The 21,895-nt window shown below is 42.6% G+C and overlaps 1 protein-coding gene across 1 annotated transcript in view; it reads right to left on the reverse strand.

Annotated features, from left to right (window-relative positions):
• Positions 1 to 4,352: 4,352 nt before the first annotated feature.
• Positions 4,353 to 21,895, reverse strand: part of LOC114555285 (membrane-associated phosphatidylinositol transfer protein 2-like) — a 39,733-nt gene continuing 22,190 nt past the window's right edge. The window contains 24 exon segments of the mRNA XM_028577584.1: positions 4,353 to 4,799; positions 4,801 to 4,904; positions 5,137 to 5,259; positions 5,483 to 5,663; positions 5,792 to 5,941; positions 6,428 to 6,576; positions 6,670 to 6,786; positions 7,006 to 7,122; positions 7,237 to 7,385; positions 8,117 to 8,407; positions 9,409 to 9,573; positions 11,804 to 11,830; positions 11,833 to 11,973; positions 12,279 to 12,454; positions 12,566 to 12,780; positions 12,990 to 13,109; positions 13,390 to 13,579; positions 13,811 to 14,055; positions 15,035 to 15,099; positions 15,180 to 15,284; positions 18,045 to 18,140; positions 20,361 to 20,696; positions 20,830 to 21,063; positions 21,741 to 21,859. Coding sequence (XP_028433385.1) covers positions 4,523 to 4,799; positions 4,801 to 4,904; positions 5,137 to 5,259; positions 5,483 to 5,663; positions 5,792 to 5,941; positions 6,428 to 6,576; positions 6,670 to 6,786; positions 7,006 to 7,122; positions 7,237 to 7,385; positions 8,117 to 8,407; positions 9,409 to 9,573; positions 11,804 to 11,830; positions 11,833 to 11,973; positions 12,279 to 12,454; positions 12,566 to 12,780; positions 12,990 to 13,109; positions 13,390 to 13,579; positions 13,811 to 14,055; positions 15,035 to 15,099; positions 15,180 to 15,284; positions 18,045 to 18,140; positions 20,361 to 20,696; positions 20,830 to 21,063; positions 21,741 to 21,859 — 3,892 coding nt within the window. The 3' untranslated portion in view covers positions 4,353 to 4,522.

A 21,895-nucleotide genomic window follows, 5' to 3' on the forward strand; every position in this document is an offset into this window, starting at 1 on the left:
GTCTTGTTGTACATTTTCGTTTTCGTGTCGATGAAATCAATCTTGGCATCGTTCTCGGTGAAACTATTCCAGATCCTGGGGTATTGAATTTCAATAAGACCAACTTCATACGGTGTTTGTAATATGATCGGTTTAGCCAGTTTTGTTCTGAATTGCCAAATCTTATTATTTGGATAAACTAATTGTGAGGCATTACTAGGCAGCGTGACAAAAAATCCGTTCTTATTCATGGCTCCAACACCTTTCACTAACAAACCACAATGATTAATATTACAAGACTGACCCCTCTCTTTTATCTTGCATCAACTATGTCTTTTTCAGAGATCCATGAATTGAATTTCTCAGGCCATCCTAGCCATTTCACAAGTACAAGCTTTTACGGCCTATTTCCTTTCGAGCCAGCACTTTCTCAATTTTAAACACTTTGTTTTTGTCTACAATTACAGCCTGTAACTCTGCTTCGTAAAAGGTACCTGTCACAGGCTCCCCGCTATTGTCTTTCAGTATATAAACAGGAGGAGTTCTACCTATACGTTTTGATATTGTAAAAACTCATCTGTAAAGGTCTGTTGGTAACCTTTACGAAAAAATGCCTCTGTGCTTTGATATCCTAACGGTGTCCCCATCTGAAATTTAAACAGCACCGTTCCATGTGGTTTCAGTTTGTACAGAGTGTTAAAGACAGTTTTCTCATTGTCTTTATACGGAGGACGGAGCCATTTTTATTGACCTATGGTATGCAGCGTTGTAAGCAGCAACCATATCTTGTACTACCTCAATATAACGGCGTGAGTTAACAGCCGTTAAATATCTCCACATTCTGGTTTTGAAAGTCCTATTGAAACGTTCAACCACACTTGATTTTATTTCATTCGATGTGGAAAAATGGTGAATTTTATACTGTGTCATCAATTTTTGAAAAACCTTATTATAAAATTCTTTTCCAGCGTCTGTTTGGAGCTTCTGGGGTATGCGTCCTTGTTCCAATATTTCCTTAAAGGCACTTGTCACAATAGGACCCGATTTGTTTTTAAGACATATTACCCAGGCATATTTAGAAAACACATCAATACATGTCAATAAATAGTGCACATTATCGTTTTCCGATGAATATTCAGACATATCGACCAAATCAGCTTGGAATTGCTTGTCGATACCATTAACAATCACTCTGTTTCTTGGGAAGTGTTTCAATGCAGGAGCGTGCAGTGTATACGCATCCTGCCTCAGCAGAAACTTTTTAACCGTGGGGATAGTTGGAGACAAGCCAGTACATTCTTTGACGGAATCACGAAGCCGCTGCACTCCTCCCAACCCTCCTGGGTGGGACGGATCATAGTATATTTTGTGCATAACCTTCTCCATGATTCATTTAAAACACAAGTGAACACATTAGAGTTATGTAATTCTTTTTATTTTTTTACAAAACACACTCACACAGTCATATATAGGACAGTTATGAAGACAGTGAAACCCGTTCTATCATAGATAGCATATTGGCTAATACGGATACATTGCTTTTACTGATTATGAATATATTTAGTTTTTGCAAATCCTGCAAGACATCAGTATACTGTTTTTCTTGCACATACAAACTCACTGTATCTACAAGCATTGTATACATAGTAAGTAGGTGATAAACTTTCAGCATCTTAAAATTGCGTGTAATGTTGGCTATGACGCCACAAAATGTGTCCACTATACTCTCACGTGTCATTAACATTGATAATAACATCTGCAACAGATCCTCCCAAGGAGGGGTATTATGTTGTCTTCTTACAATCACCATCAGTTTTTCTAACCTACTCACAACTGTACGATCTACATCAGCACTCTTACATTGGTATTTTTCAACGTCGTTCACATTATTAGCAATGGCATTATCTAAAATACCAGATAAATGCGATACGTGATATCGCTCACTGATATGGTTATACATTACACCTAAACAATTCCCCCATATTTTCACACTGTTAGTTTTTTTTTTTTCTTGCATATAAATCGCGCCAATAGTCCCCAATCTCTCTAATTTCGCTATTTTGACAACGTCGTCCCCTATCATAGAGTCATACATAGCACTGATTTTAGTCGTAACATCTTCAGCCGTTTTCAACTCGTATAAAACTGTTTCGGATACTCCCCTGATTCTACCCTCATCAGCGGTGAGATGTTTCAAGGACAGAAAACGTTGCACTACACCAATGAATTTATCAGTAAGGAGTCTTTTCATAAGCTGTTCAAAGTGGACAGTGTAGAAGTGTTCTGGTAGCCCCTCTAAACAGGCATGCTGATTCTGGCTTGGATGATTGATCTGACAGCCCGAACAAAGCTCTTCCAAATACTTGTAAAGAACAATGTTAAGAAGATGTAGAGACGCTGTTTTAACGCTATCTATAAACAAAGATGACACCACCCCATCCGTCTGATCAGGCGCCTCTGTGTCGAACAATCAGCAACACCTCCCTGTTGTAATGTAGCATATGTTGAGGGGGTTGTTTGATATGCACATGTCTGAGGGGGAAGTGCCCCAAACAATAGAGATGGTGGCAGGGGAGGTGTAGGTGGGGATGGTAGGAAGTGTTCCGCGATAGAGGTGGCGGCGATGACGATGATGAAAGGGATTGAGGAGATCCGGATGCCTTTAGGGGTGCAAATAGCCCAGGGGTGTTAGGAGGCGTACCTGTGGGGGTCGAATGAAACCACTCCAGATCCTCTGGGAAGAAAAAAAAAATAACACATTACAATCACAGTAGCAAAAAAAAATAAATAAAAATAAAATCATTTTAACTATTTTGGGCAAATAATTAGCACCTTAAAAATAGACCCACCATTTTGCTAGTCTTTGTGTCTGATGATTTTAGGTCTATAGAGGTTCCGTGGCAGGGGTAGAGACTGTTGGTCAGTGTTCCCAAATATCAATCTTTTTCTTATGTTCTCATAAGAACTCCTTATTTTGTCTCTTCTGATGACATAGTCGATGGTATCAAACTGTTTCTTCAAAATCTCCCAGTCACACCATTGTATAAAGAACACATTTTTAAACCATTTGTTGTATTCATCGTTAGATACAGGATACGGTTTTAACTTCCATTCTTCATGACCACGGGCAGCAACTAACTTCTCCCTTTCACTGCACAAGCTAAGGAAAATAAAATCCTCTGTAGGTCTAGTGAAACGGTCTGCTTCCACACGATAGATACTGGAGCCATTGCGACTATCCCATTGAGACACATACACCAGCTCAGGTAAGCCGGATTGTCAAGATCCGGACAGACGACATCACGAAAAAGGCCCCAGTCTTTCACAGAGATTGTACAGGCTGTTTTGGCATTGCTAGATAGTTCCACAGCAACACTAGTGTAAACAGCTAATGTCACGTATCCAGCATTGTAGCGAATTGAATAACTGTATCCGTTGACACCAACATATTCCAGATCAGATGTACATGACTCAGTCATGCTTGTAGGAAAGATCTCCGAACGGAATCGCTTCTTTCTGGGAGCCTGACTCAAACTGCCTGTTGTTCCAGTATTAGGCTCTTCGCATCCCCATAACTCTTCACGGTGGGCTAGGCTCAAACCAAATGTAGTGGGTCCTATTCTAGATGTCTCACCTTCTTCAACAAAAGATGATCCAGATTGTTGTCCAAATGCGTGGAAAGACATGGCTGAAAAACAATTCCTCTTTGCTTGCACCTAGAAGAATTAAAAAGTGAAACTCCAGCTGGCCTTTTGTTGTGGAAAAAAAACGTGGAAACAAGCTAGCTACCAGAACAGCTAAAAATGGTGGATAAAAAGTGAGCAGTCAGCCTTGAAACAAGGGATTTTTAAACACCACAAACCACACCCTGTAGGGCGTTTTACAACCCACCAATAGCAAACCCTTCTTAACAGCTAACCATTGGTCTATCAGACGTTTTAACACCTTTTTACAAAATGTAAATAATGCCTCACCCCACATAAACCATGACGCCAGCTATACATACGCCATCACATCCGCTAGATGCGTGCGCAGTTTCGACGACGGGATGCGCTCCCATATTCGCCGCTAGATGGCGATCGCGGTGTGACGACGTTCGACCGCGACGTCATTACGTTCGCGGTATGCGCGCGCAACCGGCGATTAGATGCACTACCATATTCGGTCACTAGATGGCGCCCGCAAGTACCAGCAACGATTAGATGCAGTACCACATTCGGCCACTAGATGGCGACCGCGAGTACCAACGGGCACCCGCGACGTTACATGCACGCTCATATGACCAGATTACAGGGTGGGTTTGCGCGTGCGTGTGATGACGTCACACATGCACGCGCGAACCCACCACCTTTATACTACTAGAGTGTAACCGGCATTAGTTTATAAAGAGTGGTTTGTAGCACCTATTGTTTTCATTGTGGTATTTACCCATTTGGTGCAAGCCAACTGTTTTTCACTCTTTGCATTTATCTTTGTCATGGGTCTCTTCCTCAGCACTGTATGCTTTTCATCACTCTCCCGAAGGTACTCTGTCTTCCTAATCTCATTTGGGGCTGAGAACGCCTGGTTCCAGCTTGGTGCTGCTGCTGCGGCCCCAGCAGCTGGCTGTGATGCTCATGCTGCGCTGTGCTGCTCCCTGGCTGTAGCTGTGAGCGCACTCCTGCCGATCCCGCTCCAGCCTCTCGCCGTCCGATTGGCTCTGTGTGCGTTCTGGCCTGTTGTGGATGCTGCCTGTTGGGGAGCTGGGAGCCGGTTGGGATGAGATGGTGCGCAGCAGGTGGTTCCTCTTCCTTAGGAAGTCGCTGTTTGCACCCAAGCCGGTTGCCTTTACGTGGTACCATGCGTGCACTGCTGGACTTAGCTGGCCGAGAACGGTGGCTGTACTCCAGCTGGGACAAATGAGCCGCATAGCCCTCTGTGATGAACTGTTGAGAGGATCAGAGAAGAGACATTCTGTCAACTATGAAGAGAATTTTGGTTCAGTTAATTGATATTTATTAATTTAGTTAAAAGAGTTAATTGGTTGTAATAGTGGCAGTATTAGTAAATCATTTTCATCTGGGTTTTGGCATTTACTTTAATATCCTTGAAATAAGTTAATAAGTTAATATATAAATTTGAAAAGCAAGATCAATGCATGAAATAATCAAATAGTACCTGGCACTGCATCTTCTTGGAGGGTCTCCCGACGATGTATATTTGGGAGGGAGGGATGCCAACGGAGGTGTAGACTGAGATGTCTTTGGTTGATCCGTAGCCAGCGAAAATCTTCATGTGAACCTGGGATCAGCCAAATGAACAAGAGAACTGTTTAGCACTCTGTATTTTCCTTATCGATTGAGATAATATTTCTCTCATAGTTGTACAATGTTAAAACTGTTGCTTTTGTTTTCACCTCTAAAAGTATATTCCTTATACATTCCACAAAGATCTAGACTACACATGCACACACTATGGTACTGCACATAGACCCCCCTCAATCCTCCCTTTCTCCCACTCTGACCTCTGTCAGGGACTTGAGGAAGTTGGCCTTGTGTCTGAGCGGGTCGTGGACCAGGCCGTCACAGAAGGAGACAATGCCATGAGGGAAGTTGTGCTGAGATAACCAAGCCACTACCCGCTGCTTCTGCATGTCTGGCCGTCCTGTCACATAGATGATCATATAGCCTAAATCTTGCCAGTGCCTGCAACGAGGAGGGACAAGATAACAGAATTAAGACATAAATAACAATGCAAAAGGCTAATGTGCTCTCTACATGCTCTGAAAGAGACTCAAACCCAAGAAAACAGGAGAAGAAGAGCAGCTAGGTACCTGACAACATCCACGGCTCCTGCCCGCACTTTGGGATCACTGCCCATGATTGACACACTGGCAGCAAATGACCCGTCGATGCTGAATACAACAAACTCTGTGCCACGTGGAACAGCTGTCACGTAGCTGTCTGCACATGTGTGGTCACCCCTGAGGAATGAAAAGAACAACAGAAAGTAAGAAAATGGAGAAAGACCAAGTCAACATTTTTTTATCTCAACAATCCTCTTGAGGACACTGAAACGCAAAAACAAACTGAGCTAAAACCAAATATAAACCAGGCTTCTTGATTAATGCACCTAGCCTGAATAATTCAGTAAACTATGACATGCCATCAGGGTTTGGGAATAGGTCCTTTTAAGCTGTAAATAGTAAAATGAAAGATGTCGGAAATCTTTCTTTTTTTTTAATCATATATACATGTCAAGTTAAGGACACAGAACATATACAACATATAAACAGGACAGGGAAAAAATACACTGCAAAACATTAGCACAATATTGCCAATGTCACACCACCGTCTGGAGGGTTAGGGTTACCTTCACTCCCGTCTTTCAAAACCCACCTATTTAAATCTGCTTTGAATCTGTGATTTATTCGCCAAATGGCCTTCTGAAATGGTCAAACTAATCTCACCTGACAACCATTTTGACTGGGTAGACTCCGATGCCCAGACGTTTTTTCTCTGGGATGGCAAAAGACACACGGCCACTACTGTTGGTCACTTGTGTGTTGAAGTACACCCATTCTCCTGATGGGGGCTGGGTCATGATGTGGAGATCAACCTGGACAGGATTACAATACAATGAGCACAAAACTACACAGGCATTACGGACATCTGTCTATGTGTGCTCTTGTGGTGGCGAAAGAGAGATCACCTTCTCCCCGGCCAAGGTGACCATGTCCAGAGGGCCGTACATAAAGCGACCTGTCACGACCTGCTGGGAGTCTTCTGTGAACACTGCGTCGTTAATGCGGTGGTTGGCAGTCACGTTCTGTCAAAGGAGCGAAAGAAAGATACATGCTGAAATGTAATTTTCTCCATGGCATTTAACAAAAAGCAAGTTGCTAATGTTGACTTGTCTTAACACATTTTCTTGTTTGGCATTTTTCCTTCATTTAATGAGATTTGTTGAGAAAAAAAGGTCAGAAACAAGGAAAGAAATCAGGATTTTGTGTCCCCTGACACTTAACTCTGACACCCTGATGCCTACCCTGATCTTCACTAGGGTCCTCTTGCGGAGCCACTTCTCTCGAGGTTTAGAGGGAGTGAATTCAGTCACTTCTTTCCCATCGAGCTCCAGGATGCTAGAGTTTTCATGCCTCATGACCTACAGGAGAAATTTCAATGACTCATCCTCAGTATCTCTGAAAAAGGACTAACAGCCTGCTGATCACTTATGAACAGGCCATAAAGAGTGGTAAGTATTCTTATGTTGACTCACCTGTCTCAGGAGAAAAGACACAACATCAGTGGACTCCCAGTATGATGCGTGGAAGAGGTGCGGTAAAGCCACTGTGGGGAAAGCGGTGAGAGCATCGGGGCAGTACAGGGCAAAGTCCAGCCGCTTTGTGCCCCACCAACGTGCTGCAACTGCGTTGGGAATGGAGTGAATGGCACGTAAGGTGAAACTGTAAGAGTCAGTGTGAGGTATGCGATGCCACGCGAAGGTGCAACAGCTCTGAAGCTAAAGCAAAAAAAAACAATTTCAATCTTAAACCACAAAATTGTCATCGATCTCGGCAGTTCTTCAGCTAAAAGAAGGAAATCGGAAGAAGGAATTTAAGGAATTAGTTATTAACAGGAAAATCAAGTGCAGGAGGAAGAAAAAGATAGTTAATGACACATGATGATATGAGCAACTGAAGATGTTATTCATGTTAGTATGAACATGAAAAAAGATTATGGATTTGGAAAGTATTATTCCTCATCAATGTAAGTGATTGCCTCATATCCTTATGAATTTAATCTTTTTTCTTAAGATAATTTTTTGGGCATTTTAGGCCTTTATTTTATAGGACAGCTGAAGACATAAAAGGGGAAGAGAGGAGTAATGACATACAGCAAAGGGCCGCAGGTCGGAACCGAGCCAGCGGCCGCTGCGGCAAGTACTGAGCCCATGTACGTGGGGTGCAAGCTCAACCAGATGAGCTACCCAGGCGCCCCTTTATAAATTCAAATTTGAAAGAATACAAGGGGAGGAAAAAGAGGCTTTCTGCAGGAGAAGCGTTGAGTTTTTGGATTTTGACACAGTATAGTACAGCACACAGAAAAGAACTGTAGCTTCACGTTGATTTCAGAAGTCCCCTTTCTCAGAAAAATACCTTGGTCCACTTCAGCCTGGGAGTCCAGTGAGACCAGAACAGATATAGCACGCTCCAGCCCAGGTGACTGGCAGTTCTCGTGCTGGCCAGTGGGACTTAGACGGTCACTAGTCTCTGCCACACCGTCCAGCTCTGCTACTAGATCTGCATCAGGAGATCCTGCGGCCTTGCCAGCCTCCGCTTTTTTACGGGACTTAGGAGGACTTTTCAGGAAGAATTTGTTTTGTGATGAAAGGGCGAGTTGGGACAAAAGGCTGAACTTTTTGAATTGGTTAATTTGGCGTGATTTGGCTATGGGGAGAAAAGAAAGAGAAATAAAGAATTCACATGAAAATGATTGTATGTTGGTATGTAACAGTTTATGACAGTTTAAACAGTTTGAAGAGTGATGTTGAGTGATGTTGTTGATGAGTCCGGTGTTAGTAAGCTGTCGTAAAGAGAACTGTGAATGTCAAAGCTGAAAAATAATTGTTAGTACAGTAACAGTTATTGCAGAAGGGCAGGGTGATGCTGTTGAACGTCTTCTGATGCTCTGTTATCGCATGAACAACAATCTGTTATAATTAGTTCATGTGCATCTCCAGGGTTGTACTGTAGGTGCTAAAACAGCAGTGGACAGAACAATAATTTGAGGTACAAATAAATGCACTGGTAACAAAAAGTGAAATAGTGAGGGACAGGGGACTTTGGAGGACAATCTCACATAAAACAATAGAATACTAGTCATCTCTGCAAACACCACACTAGGGAGTGGACAATACAGGAATGGCTGACAGGGGGCAGGTGTCTACATGCATTGCAACATTAGAGAAATGCAGCACTCGTTCATTGCATTTACATTTAGACAGTGGAGAAGGATAAGACAGACAGTGAAAAGTGGCGCTAAACTTGCTCTTCTTCAGGACTCTGCTTGCTCATATTGGGACTTTGAATTTCAACACGATGGAGTAAAACTCTCTGCATGACAGTCTGGTGACAATGCAGGTGTTAAGTCTGGCTAAGTAGAAAAATAAGCTATCTGGCTGACTAGACTGCTCCAGCTGGAAAGCAGGGTGTATGAAGAGTCAGAGTAGTGGGGTTGAGAGAGAGAGAGAGAGAGAGAGAGAGAGAGAGAGAGAGAAGAGAGATAGAGCGTTGAGGGAGCAGAGTCGGAAAAACAAACAAGATAGGAATATAGATTAAGATAAGATTTAGACTGAAAGAAAGAGAAAGCGAAAGAGGGAGAATAACTAGACCAGTGTTTGTGTGAGTGGAAGAAAGAGAGAGGCTTTTTTGGTGTTGAGAACACTTACTGTTGGCTATGTTGGTGGCAGTGTAACTGTCTGCCATTCCTGAGACCTGGCTGGCAATGCTGACTTCACTGGCCCTCCGCTGGCCCCGGGAGAGGGGGCCCGTTACGGGGGATGAGGGGTACGAACTGTCCATGAAGACACCACCATGAGACTGAACAACATCCGCTATCGAAACAAGGAGATCCCATTAGACAGAGACACAGGTAAGGGAAACCCACAGTGATGAGGGGGAGGGAGATGTGGGTTAGGGTGGCAGCAGAGAAATGTGACGGCAGACACCATAGTTTCAGAGGACATGTGAAACCAAAAGGTGCCGCATGGTGGCTAAAGTCAGATTTCTGTAACTGACTCTGGGAAACATACGTATGGGTACATGTAACACTTAAAATCACAAATGTGCACATGTGTTACAATCACACCCACGTGTTAGTATCTCTTATGGAGATAATTATGATTTCTTTTTTTTTTTTTAATCAGATGACCTCTGACTATTCTCACAAAAATAGGTAACAGTACATTCAGTATGCATAGATAGAGCTCCACTCTACAGTGCACTGTGCAAACACAACATCACAAGCAGCACAGTCTTCACATCAAAACATCTCTGAAATGTGGATGATAGTAGAAATACCCTCTGCCGACATCAGTAGTCTGATATTATGGATTATGGAGTGATGCAGACACATTGAGACCTGGCTTAATAAACCACAGCACAAACACAAATGCTTGTGTCCTCAAAACATTGAATGTGGCATGAATATGTGATGGCAACATAACAAAATGTAACACCACATGAGATGCTAATCAGATTTTCCAAAGTATGTCCATGGCAAGTTGTAACAATTGTGTATTATTTCTATTTCTAACTAGAAATGAGGCTAAGAACTCAACAAGGAAATTAAACATCTTATACAAAGTAATTTAGATAAAAGACTAGATGCTGCAAGAAAAGGTGTATGCAGTATATGTAATGGTCTATCGGTGTATCTGATTTATCAGAAACATGAATGCAGCTCTTGACTCTTGAAACAACAGCGATGGGAATACTCAGAAAGGCGATGATGGGTATGAAGCAAGAAGGTTGTAACAAACAGAAATAAGAGACACAGTGAATGGGGGTGAGGGCAGATGCAGGTGAATGGGAGAGGCTACACACACTCCATAGTGGCGGGTGTGGCTTTGAGGGAGCCCTCCGGACAGTTTAGCACAGGCACAGGGATGCAGGTCTCACTGATGGCCTCCTGACAGCGAAGGGACAGGGGAGGCCCGCTGTCAAGTAGCAGCTGAGCGTTGCTCTGGACTGTCTCCACTACAGAGGGAGGTGGAGGGGCAGAAGGGGCAGAGGTCAGGGGAGGGGGGTAGGGGGGTTGGAGGTAGAGAGCCACATTCGCAGATATGGGGACAGGAGGCCGAGAGAGAAAGAGGGAAAGAAGACAAGAGGACACAAAAAACATATGAAGCAAGAACAACTGAACATGAGACAAGAAAGCAGAGTCAAGCCCTTAGTTAAGCCCATTTCTTTTGAATTGCAACTGCTAGTCAGTCATATACCGTCGTATAACACTACTCTAAGATTGGAAATGCCCTGGAATCGGCTATTCATTCAAACATTTTGCACATACTTAACTCAAAAATTATCTCGAATTTGTCTTTAAAACTTAATTTGTACTGAAAACTTTGTCAATAAGTTATACAAGCTCATTTGATGAAAACTACTTTGACACAAAACCTTGGCCTGAAGTCCTTAAGAAATATCACCATGCTTTTACTACTACTACTTTTACTTTTATCTCATTTAGCTGCTTGTGCAGCTTATTAACCCTCATGTGGCTCATTAAGAAGCCCTGGTCCAATGGTGAATGTAATGTATGTATTTGAACCTAGAAAGTTACCTTACTACTTTATGTGTACTTTTTCTTGGGGAATCACAGACAGATACAGTATTTGTATTAAAGGGTAGGATGAGGCTCTAAGGGTTACTCCACTATAATGAGTGTCCAAACAGAAACCACCAGCAGGACTATGAGCACATTTAGATGAATAAACCGCTTCCCAAAAGAAGTTGAAGCACAAACAGTAGTTGAGACAATGTTTACTTGGTGTGTGAAGGAACTTATAGTGTGCTACAAAGGTGTCTTTAAGGCAGGTGTTGTCTATGGCAAGCACTCCTGGGAAACGGGACAATCAGTGTCTCGAGTGTCAGCTCATGTGATCTTAACTTGAAGGACAAATAAAAACAGCCATTTTATTAGAGGGAATTTTGCATTTGTGTCTGCAAGTGTGAATCCAAGTCACAACTACATATATTAACTGTAAATTCTGTTAATTCATGACAGGATATTTACTGAATTGATATAACTGAGGCTTTTAGACATCATCGGTGCAGAGGGCTCACCAAGTAGGGCAGAGTTTCCGTCACCCAGGGAAAGCGTTGGTAACGGGGCACGTTGAAGGGAGGCAGGAGGTGAAACTTCCTCTCCAATAGAGGCTCCAGGCGGGAGGCTGAGGGATCGGCTGGGTGGAACAGGTTGTAGACTTGATGACAGGCAGGCCGCAGTTGGGCCACTAGGGGGAGAAATCGAACAAAAGACATGAGAGAGGAGAGGGTTAGGGTTAGGATAATTAGATTTTAAATATTGGTAATGACAACCATACGTACAATTAACACTTTATGATGAAAAAGAACTTTACAGGTATGTCTTCTACAAGTCACTATGCTAATTTGTGCACCTAAGGTAAACCTTTGCACTTATGTAGACAGAAAAGTAATTTTTTCCACTCTTGCATAATGTGTCAAATGACAACAAACACAACAAAAACAATGTGTGCTATCACTGATTACATTATAACCTCTGCCTTAATTAGCTTACCATCCAGCATTGGAATGACAGTCTTTCTCAAGGCAAGTACCAAGCCCAGTGGAGAGCCAAACAGGAAAAAGTCGGAGACCTCAAAGTCAAACTTTCCCAGGGAGCCTCCATCCAGCATAGCGCTGCTACTCGACCTGCGTGAGACTGTGTCATTCCGCAAAACACTGGCGTGTAAGCTGGAAGGACAGCACAAAGTCATAAAACTAAATCACACTCAGACAGAATATAACACAAGAAAGGAGGTTATCTCCCAGGTAAGGATTTTTGTCATCCCACACTCAACACACCTGGTGAGGAAGGCCTGGTGTTGTTTTATTGTGTCCAGCTCGTAGGTGGAGGAGTCACTTCTCTTGCGTGGCAGTTGTCGCTTAGTGTCGTCACCTGAACTGGCACGAGGAATGTCAATGTTACTGCGACTGAGGTGGCGGCTGCCCTCCAGAGTCAGAGAGGCTGACCCGTGCCCGCTGTTGATAATGATTCCAGGAGAAAGGAGGTCCTGGTCCTGCAGGGTGGACACAGGAACATTTGTTATGAAAACGTACAGCACTTTAGAAACAGTCCATATATCTAATATGAAGGAGAGAAAAAAAAGTTGAATATGCAATATAATACTCATTTCTGATATAATCATATTTATGTTTGATGCAGGTAAAAATTAAAGTAATAAACCATTTGTTTTTTTTTTATGACTCTGAATGCTTTGTCTCTTACCTGTACACTGACAACACTGCCCCTGCGACTGCTGTCCTGGCTTTCATTAACTGTCTGGTTGCTGCTGCACAGTGCATCAAATCCCAAGATTCCTCCCACACAGTCCCCAATGAGGCATACCTACAGAGGTCAATGTCCAGACTTAAAGTTAATAAAACAATAATTAGATTTTTGACATACAGCCTTAGGTCTGCCTAAAATGTCTATACACCTGCTCCAACAATAACACAAACAAAAGTGATTATGCCCATCATAACATTCAGAAAAAAAAAAGTAACAATGCATACAAAATTAAAGACCAGGCTTAGCTGTCATACTGTGATTATGTACATATACTGTATCTTTGAGAACAAAAACACACAAATCCTTATAAAATGGCATCTAATACTCGGTAACTGACCTGGCCAGAGAAGACTGCCCCGTTAAGAGACTTTATGAACTCTGCGTACACCTGGTTGGCTCTTACAACGACAGTGGCAATGGCCTCCTGGTACTGTGGAGCAGAGGTGGCCAGTAGGGGGAGAGCTGCCAGAGGGATGTGGTCCTGGCTGCTGGACAGACAACCCTCATCGTAGCTGTATGGGCTCAGGCTGCCACAAAAGAGCCAAATTAACAAAATTAAATCAACATATTTTTAAGACCAAGGCAGTCCACAGAGGAGTGTGAAGAAACAAACACAGGAGGAGGGACGACGGTTATGAGCTGCACCTGGATCTGTTCCATCAAAAGCAAACAGCAATCAGTCAATAAACGGATACCGTCAATCATTATTCACAATGCCTGCAGCATGCAGAAGAACACATGCACGTGTGTCCACTTACTTGGAAACTAGGGAGAAGGCCTCGGCACAGATGGCAGGGCAGGGCACCAAGCGTATGGCGATGCGTCCCAGCGCCGTGGGGTAGTGAACACGCATGACTGTTTCGAAAGCTGTACTAATGGTGTTGACGTCGGCCTGCTTGCTGTTCTGGTCCCCTCCGCCTGTATCCAGGATGTTCCCTCCGTGCAGAACCAAGATCAGCACATGGATCTTGGAGGGCTGCAGACACTGCTGGGACGAGCTCTCCTGAAAACAGAAAATAAAATAAAAAAAATAAATAAAAAAAAGGGTGATGGATGGGGATGACAAGGAAAAGCTTTTGGCAGAAAGTTCAATAAATGATGTACTGTATTTACTTAAGAAACATCCTTTTTAGCAGCATGACCAAAGACGACATGCTCACTGAGAGGGAAAAATCACAGATAAATAATATTGCCTTAGCTATTGCGCATCAAATTATTTGTGTTTTGACAGATTTGTGAGTCATATTTGTGTTCGTCTCTTCAAACATGGACCGCACAACAAAATGTTTGTACAAACTTATTTTCACAACCAGAGAAGGGGGCGGAGAACCATGAAGGGAAACAAAACATAGCCCACCTACACTCCACCTAGACAACTGTTCAACAGCAAACAAGGACAATACTGAGGACAAGTCACATTAAATAGAACATAATGTGCAGTTTTGTCTTTGAAGTCTAAGACAAAACTTTTCATAGAAGCACTATATGTACACTCAACGCCACAGCTGCAAGTACACAGAAGTTAAACAGAGGGGGTTGGGGTTGAGGAGTACACATGGATTTGGGTTTTGGCAACGGCAGGAAAAAAGGGCAGGGGCAGTAAGTACTGGGTTTGTGCAGGGGGATCGGGGGTCTGTGGAGCTACTGTAGCCCACAGCGCACTAGGGCCAAAATGTTTACTTACTGACTGGTGCCTTGTTACTGTGATGGTGGGAATGGGAGAGCTATCAGCTTGGCCGCTAACAGAGCCACGCATCTGAACACAAGAGGACAGAGAGGCTCAGGACAAACAGCCCTTCTCTTATCCCCCAAACTATAAAAGCTGATGCAAATGACTATGTATGTTCATTATAATGAAATTAAGTTTAACGGAAGCTTTTTGGTGCTGAAGGGCATTTTCTGTGGCTGGTTCTTCATGAATATCTATTTAAGACATGATTCTGCTGGTTAGGGTTGTGTTTTGTAAATACACACTCACGTACCTCATCTAGTCTTTCCTCACTGGTTGCTCTCTCATAATCCACTGTCATTTCCTTGAACAGCTCACCTGCAAACACACACATTCTTAACATAAAGTTCAGAGGCAGGTGAATTTCCAAAATAAAGTGCTCATGGTCTTCATCATACCAGGAGTTTCCTCTGTGTCTGCAGAGTCAATCTTGTCTATGAGGTCGTTGGAGTTCCACTTGGAAATTTCCTTTTGGAAGACCTCCTCGCCGTCTGAGAAATCCTCTGTAGGCAACACAAGATAAATCATCAACTAAAGCATATGTGCCATTCAGGGTGTCATTACACCAACGATTAACAGGGTCGTATGAGTAACATTTGCTAATCCATTTATATAATAAAACAGGTGACCAACAGAAAGGAACCTTGTCAAGCTTTCCATCAAGATCAGTCAAATAACTTATTCAAATAGATACATTTGTATTCATAACTACTTGATGTAAATGTGGTGGCCATTAAATACTGTTTAAAGTACCATTGTTATGCTGGGTATTTTCATGTTTTAAGTATAACGGTTGTGTTCATCTATGGCTGATGAGGGCATGTTATTTTGCAATCTCAAATAGGCAAGTACATGTCATGTGTGCTGGAGGACAGTGGTGTGGTTTTATTACCATGGTTTTTCAAAGTAGAAAAACAAATCTTTTTACCAAACAAATACCTATCGAGAACAGCTTAAAACTAGTATGTATCTTTTGAATGTACATTAACATATGAATGGACTGGGCTATCCATCCACTGACATGCATCTGTGATTTAAAAAGGAAGGTTCAAGATGTAAGACAGAACATCCCTTTATATCCCATAATTTCCTCTTAAACTGCCCGTAGCTTCATTTCTGAGGAAGAGGCTGCCACATCTTGTTCACTTTAGTCTGTATTAAACTATTGAAAATCAAATCTAAAATTGAATTTAAAAATGTCATGTAATTCCATTTATTTCCACTGTAGTTATACTACAAATAAATAACACAACCATTGTAAAGAAATGGAAATCATTTTATTTCATAGTGACTTGCTTTGCAATCAGTAAATTGCAGCCACTTTCTCAGAAATGCAAACCCTTTGGTCATTAATTGTATGAGATAATGTGTCCTGTACACGGTTCTTAGTTGCTGCATTTCTTTCATTTATAAACATGTATAACAACCCAGTCTTAAACTGAATAAAAAATGTGTGAAGGTAAATCAATAAATAACATTTTATTCCAGCTTCATTTGCAAGTTGTTTAGTAGTTAAGATTATAGAAATTGTAATTGTAGCAGATATATTAGTTTTGAAGAATAAGTAGTGCAATACTAGCTTTATAAGAAAGGTTAAGTTTGTACCGTCATTCGTAGATTTACACATCTAATTAATAAACAATGATAGACCAGACACACTGAATGTGACATCTTTGAGGAGTTCTCATGAAGCTTTCCTTTAGTCATTTGCACTAAAAAAAAAATTTATCTGCCACACAGAATAGGGGAACATGACAGTCATAAATAAACTTGCATCTCAAGTGTTTGTAACAGAGGACTACTACTACTAGAGGACCATGACCACAAACAAACTTTAAAGATAGAAATCTAATCAATCAAGTCAGTCGGTTTCCAAATTGTATTCCTGTACCACCACCATGAGATTCATCCAGGCACCAAAGCACATGTACGTGTTCACATACACTGTATCTTCATTTTGACATACTAATCTCATTTATGTACTGTGGATGTGGGCTTGGTCTGCAATCAGCTGCAGTGGAGAGAGGTGTGGGGATAGATCAGGAGATCAGTGCCAAGGTGAGTTATTTGTCTCAGCTGATTGTTGTTGATGTGTACTAATTAAACTCTCCCTTTATATGCAGTAGCGTGCTGGACCTTCAGATGACTGCCACACACCACAGAGACAGGACACTGTGCTGGGAGATATTGTTCTGTTGATTCTTTGTTAAAACGTGAGCAACGCACTGTGCGCCTGCCCCAGTAGCTGAGCAAACAGCAGTGCACGGTTGGTGGTTATAAAGCTGTGCTAAAAGTGTGCGCAGTCAGAATAAATACTGTTGCCTGTAAATTGTCTGTCTGGGCTGTGATCTGTGCTGAGGGTAACCCACGGTGGCAGTGAGTTCTGCAACATGTACCATAATGAAATCATTATTTCATAAGGTCGTCTGTGCAGTGTAGGAACATCTGTAAATCATATACTGTATACATCAGACACATCAGTAATCACTGTATTAACTGTCACTGAGACAGAGCGTTATGTACACTTTTTTAACTCACACTCATTTAATCCATTCATTTGATGAAATGTAATGGGCTTTTACGTCAGGCACCCAAAATGCAATAAGGAATCCATACACACATGAATACTGCAACACACAATATAATATCGGATGTACAATGATATTAGCAGAAATGTATTGCACTCGAAATAGATGGACTCACGACTGCTGCTAAATCAGTATCAATATAATAAATGACATCACAATTTTATTCTTCTTTCATCATCATGGAATTATTTCACCATACAAACACTGGTGAATTATTTGGAAGGGGGTCATTCATTGCTTGGACATATCATGAATTGTAAAGGATTGTGTGTGTGTGTGTGTGTGTGTGTGTGTGTGTGTGTGTGTGTGTGTGTGTGTGTGTGTGTGTGTGTGTGTGTGTGTGTAAATGATGATGCAGGAACTGGATTGTGTTGGTGAGAGGGGGACTGATGGGCAGAGACGATAGTGATTTCTGAACTAGACGTCAGGATGGTGTCCTCGGCCACAACTCATCCAGCAGAGAGCATGGGTGTGGTCCCACACCCACCTATTTTAACTGCAGCCCCAAAGCATGCTGGGTATCTGGGAAGCTTAAGAACTGATCTGTAGTTAAAAAAGATGCATGCAGAGTCAGGGGAGAGGAGAACAAGCAGGTTCTTGGAAAACTGAACACAGTAAACACGACACTATTGATCTAACTGTGGACTCCCAATTTAAAATCAAAACTGTGGTTACCATGAGCGTCGAAGAACTCCTCGTCCGAGCTGTCGTCTGAGTCTCGCGCTATGCTCTGCATCCTCCACTCTGAGATGCTGTGACGTGATGGGCTCACTGAAAGACAAAAAAAAAAAAAAAAAAAAAAATCACTGTTATTTTGGGACATGTGTTTCAGCCTCTCTCTTTTCTTTTTAAACACACACTACGACAAAGAAACATTTCTCCCCCCCGGCCCACACACACAGTGTTATATAAACATGCAACACTCTCTGTGGTGCATTACTTCTTCACAGATGGACTGCTTGGTGGTCAGGGGGGTTGTGTGAAAAGTGAGGCCCAATGTAACACAGACAAGCTACAAACACTCCGACAACCAAATGCCAGTCACGGAAAATGGCAATACTACAAACAGGCCTCGTCTAATATCTATCACGTCTTCAGACTATGCCTCACATAAAAATAGTGTGGAGGATGAGGGGGGCGTCGCTCTAAGGGGCAGGCTGGTGAGAGGGGGGCACAGCTGTAGCTGTCAGTGCACAGGAGAAAACAGCAGTGGTAGAGGGCAGGGTCATTGCAAAGAGCGTCAGCCTCCTCTGGTCTGTGACATCAGCACTGCTGCTAAAAATAGCCCAGGAGAAAACTACAGGGGAGAGTTACCGGGGTGAAACAAGGCACGCTGGATGAGAGGCAGGGTCCAGGTGGCAGCTACAGTGAGCGCTGCCTTGCGGTAGGGGTGACACCGGAGATGGGTGTGTTCGGACATGTGGTTTGTGATGTCAAAGCTGCTGCCAAAAATAACCCAGGTGATTTCCACTGAGTTGTAGGGGTGAGGGGAGGTAATGTGGATAGTACAGCAAATGTGGAGGCGTCAGTAAGAATAGTAGAGTAAAAACATTCCAATTAACATCAGGCACCGGACCAAAAAAAATCTAAGCGTGGCACAAAGTCTGCATACTAAAAAGCTGTCTCCAGAGGTGTTTGATCTTATTAACACCAATTCAACAATTGGAGTTCAGAGCTCTTCAGTAGACTCTGATTCATTCAGCTTGGGAGCAGCATTAGTGTGTATACCTGTGTACAGCTAAACCATAAGACTGACTGTTTGTATCTTTCTACAATATCTACTGTCTTTTGAAAGAGATGAACCAATTAGCCCCACTGTTGTCAATTCACTTTTCTTATGGAGTCAGATCTTCTGAGTATCAAACACCTGAAAAGTGTGGCTGTAAAAGTTTTTAGTTGGCTTCTTCACTAAAAACTGTAGCTGTGATTAACTTGAATGTATCTGGGTTGATAGTGGTAGATTTTCTTTTTTTTTAAATCTAGCCATTACAGTACTTCCTGTGGAGCATAGAGTTTTGAGGCAATCTTGTCTTTCTTAGGAATCCATTTTAACCCACATTAGTTCAACCACCAGCAGTTCTTAATGCAAAAGCAAAGCAGTAACTTAACAGCCACCTTTCCGGTTTAAAGCGGGGTGGAGTGTTTACTACTCAAAATAGTAATTTTGGGAGGATTAGCACTTTACTACATAAAAGAATTACACAAAAGAAAAATCATACAAACAGAAAAAGCAAAGTGGTATTTTGACACATGACCTTGTTGAATTCCTCATATGCTTAACATACTAGCTGCCAGTGTGAACAGGTCTCAAATATCACAACTGGCTGTGTTTACTTATGGAACTGTTTGACTTTACGGTTAGTATATCTCAACCTTTAAGGTTAAAAAGATTCCGGTGGCAGACTGAACAAATAAGGCTTACAAGATATAATATGTAACCAATTTCCTTAAAAAACAATGTATAGACTAATACAAAAGTAATCCCTCTCAATAATCAGTGACCCACTGTGTGGTGGTGTCTGTATCTGGGGAAACCTTGCCCTCTGCCTGCATTTTCTCTTTTCTTATTTTTCTGTATGCGGGATGTTAACGGGCTCAGCACAGTCTTTGGGCCCCACGTGGGTGTGTAACCCCCAGCCAATTAACAGCGTGCTGGTTGTGCAGCCTATTCTCATTCCCCAACTGCCCCTTTGCCCCTTAGCGCCTCATATCGCCGCACAAGTTTACCTGACACACACTGTGGCGCCATCCCGCAAAGGTGTGTGTGTTCATTTGTGCTTTAGAACATAACCGCTGCGAGACATCATCATCTCAGATTCACTGCTTTGTACAGTGCTCCCTCTCTTCATTCATTCACTCACTCGACCACTGCTGTGCTCTCTCTCTCTCTCTCTGGCTGTTGAGCCAGGGAGAGGGGACCAACTTTGAACCGTGCGTTTACAAACAGTAGGAGTGGTAGCAGTAGCTACTAGCAGTAGTTGTGCGCCTCACCTCCTCTCTTGGATGAGCGGGAGGATCGGGATGAAGTGGACCACTGCTTGGTGAGTACACCTCGTGGCTGGAGAGTCTCTCCTCCTGAGTGAACAACCACCTCCTCAGCTTCAATGGAGCTGATCGCTTCTTTAACCTCCTGGTGTTTGTCTGGGGACGGAGCATCTCCGTTGGCCTCTGTGGCCTCTTCTGCCTGACTGAACTGGGCCATCTTCGTGGCCAGAGCCAGCTGGGTTTCCAGTTCCAGCTGCCGGATGTCCTCCATGGTCAGACCGTACCACTCATCCTGCCAGCACCAGGCCTGCCGGTGGGCACGCACCATCACCTTTCTCAATCCTAGGGAGAAACAATCAAAAGGTTTCTACATTTAGATGTAAATTACAGAAGATTCCTGTCAAAATACACTGTTGGTAGAACGAAGAAACTACTACATTAGATAAAAGACTTAGATCTGTGACGCCATACTCACCAACATCATGGATGAAGCGTTCAATCTTAGACTGCATGCCCCAGTAACGAAACTCCACCTTGCAGAGTTTGTAGGCACACATGATGGGGGTCTTCCCTGGGTTATTTTTGTACTCTTCTATCCAGTCGTCCTGCAGAGGACCCCTCTGGGTCTTGGCTGACTTGTAGAGCCGTGTGTCCTCCTCTGCTTTGTATTCATGGGGGGGGATGGGATCTGTCACAATGTCGATTGGGTCTGCCAAAGACCAGAAAATCCAGAAAGCAATCACTAATGGACCCAGGTATTTTGAATATATTGTATGAATTATGTAACATATTCTGTGTCTTTAATATCATACATTAGTGCAAACGGACATAAGTGGTCAGGGTAGTAGAACTTCTGGACTTGTGTTCAAAGGCTTGAAATTCTTTTAATAGCTGAATTTCAGACTGACATACTTACTTGACTTATTCATTAAAATGATTACAATCAATGTTGTAACCTGGTCACTGTATCTCCACAGCGCTGTGGAGTACTGTGTGCCCTAAACGGCCACTTCGTTTCTGAGGAGCTTCATATTCAATGGGCATGCTACCTAACAGAAAAAAACATAAGCAGTACCACTAAATTGCCACAAGTGGGCCTCACCTGCTGTTTGAGACACAAGAGGACCAATATCAAGACACGGTCAGACTAAACCTACTAATGCTAACCTGTCACCTTAAATAACTATTGCAAGAAAAGGTCGTTACGTACTTTATTGGTTCTCTAATACAGTAAGCTATACTGTATTAGAGAACCACAGCATGTATGTTGAGCTTGCTATGGGGTGGACTTTAAGAGTTAAAGTAGCCTGATACACATCAACTAATATTTTAATATTTCAGTTTATATTGTCCTAATGGTTCAGGATCAATACCAAACTGTCTCACCAATAGTCCTCTGCCTCTTCTCTGTTGCAGACATGTTGAAGACATCTTGATTGCCTGTGTCAGATTTGTAGTAGGTCTCAATGTCAATGGAGAACTTCTCAACAAAGGGGCAGGTGTATCTGAAGAAAAAAAAGGCAACAAAATCAACGGAACAG

The sequence above is a fragment of the Perca flavescens genome, chromosome 5 (genome assembly GCF_004354835.1).
Source record: "Perca flavescens isolate YP-PL-M2 chromosome 5, PFLA_1.0, whole genome shotgun sequence".
Taxonomy (NCBI): domain Eukaryota; kingdom Metazoa; phylum Chordata; class Actinopteri; order Perciformes; family Percidae; genus Perca; species Perca flavescens.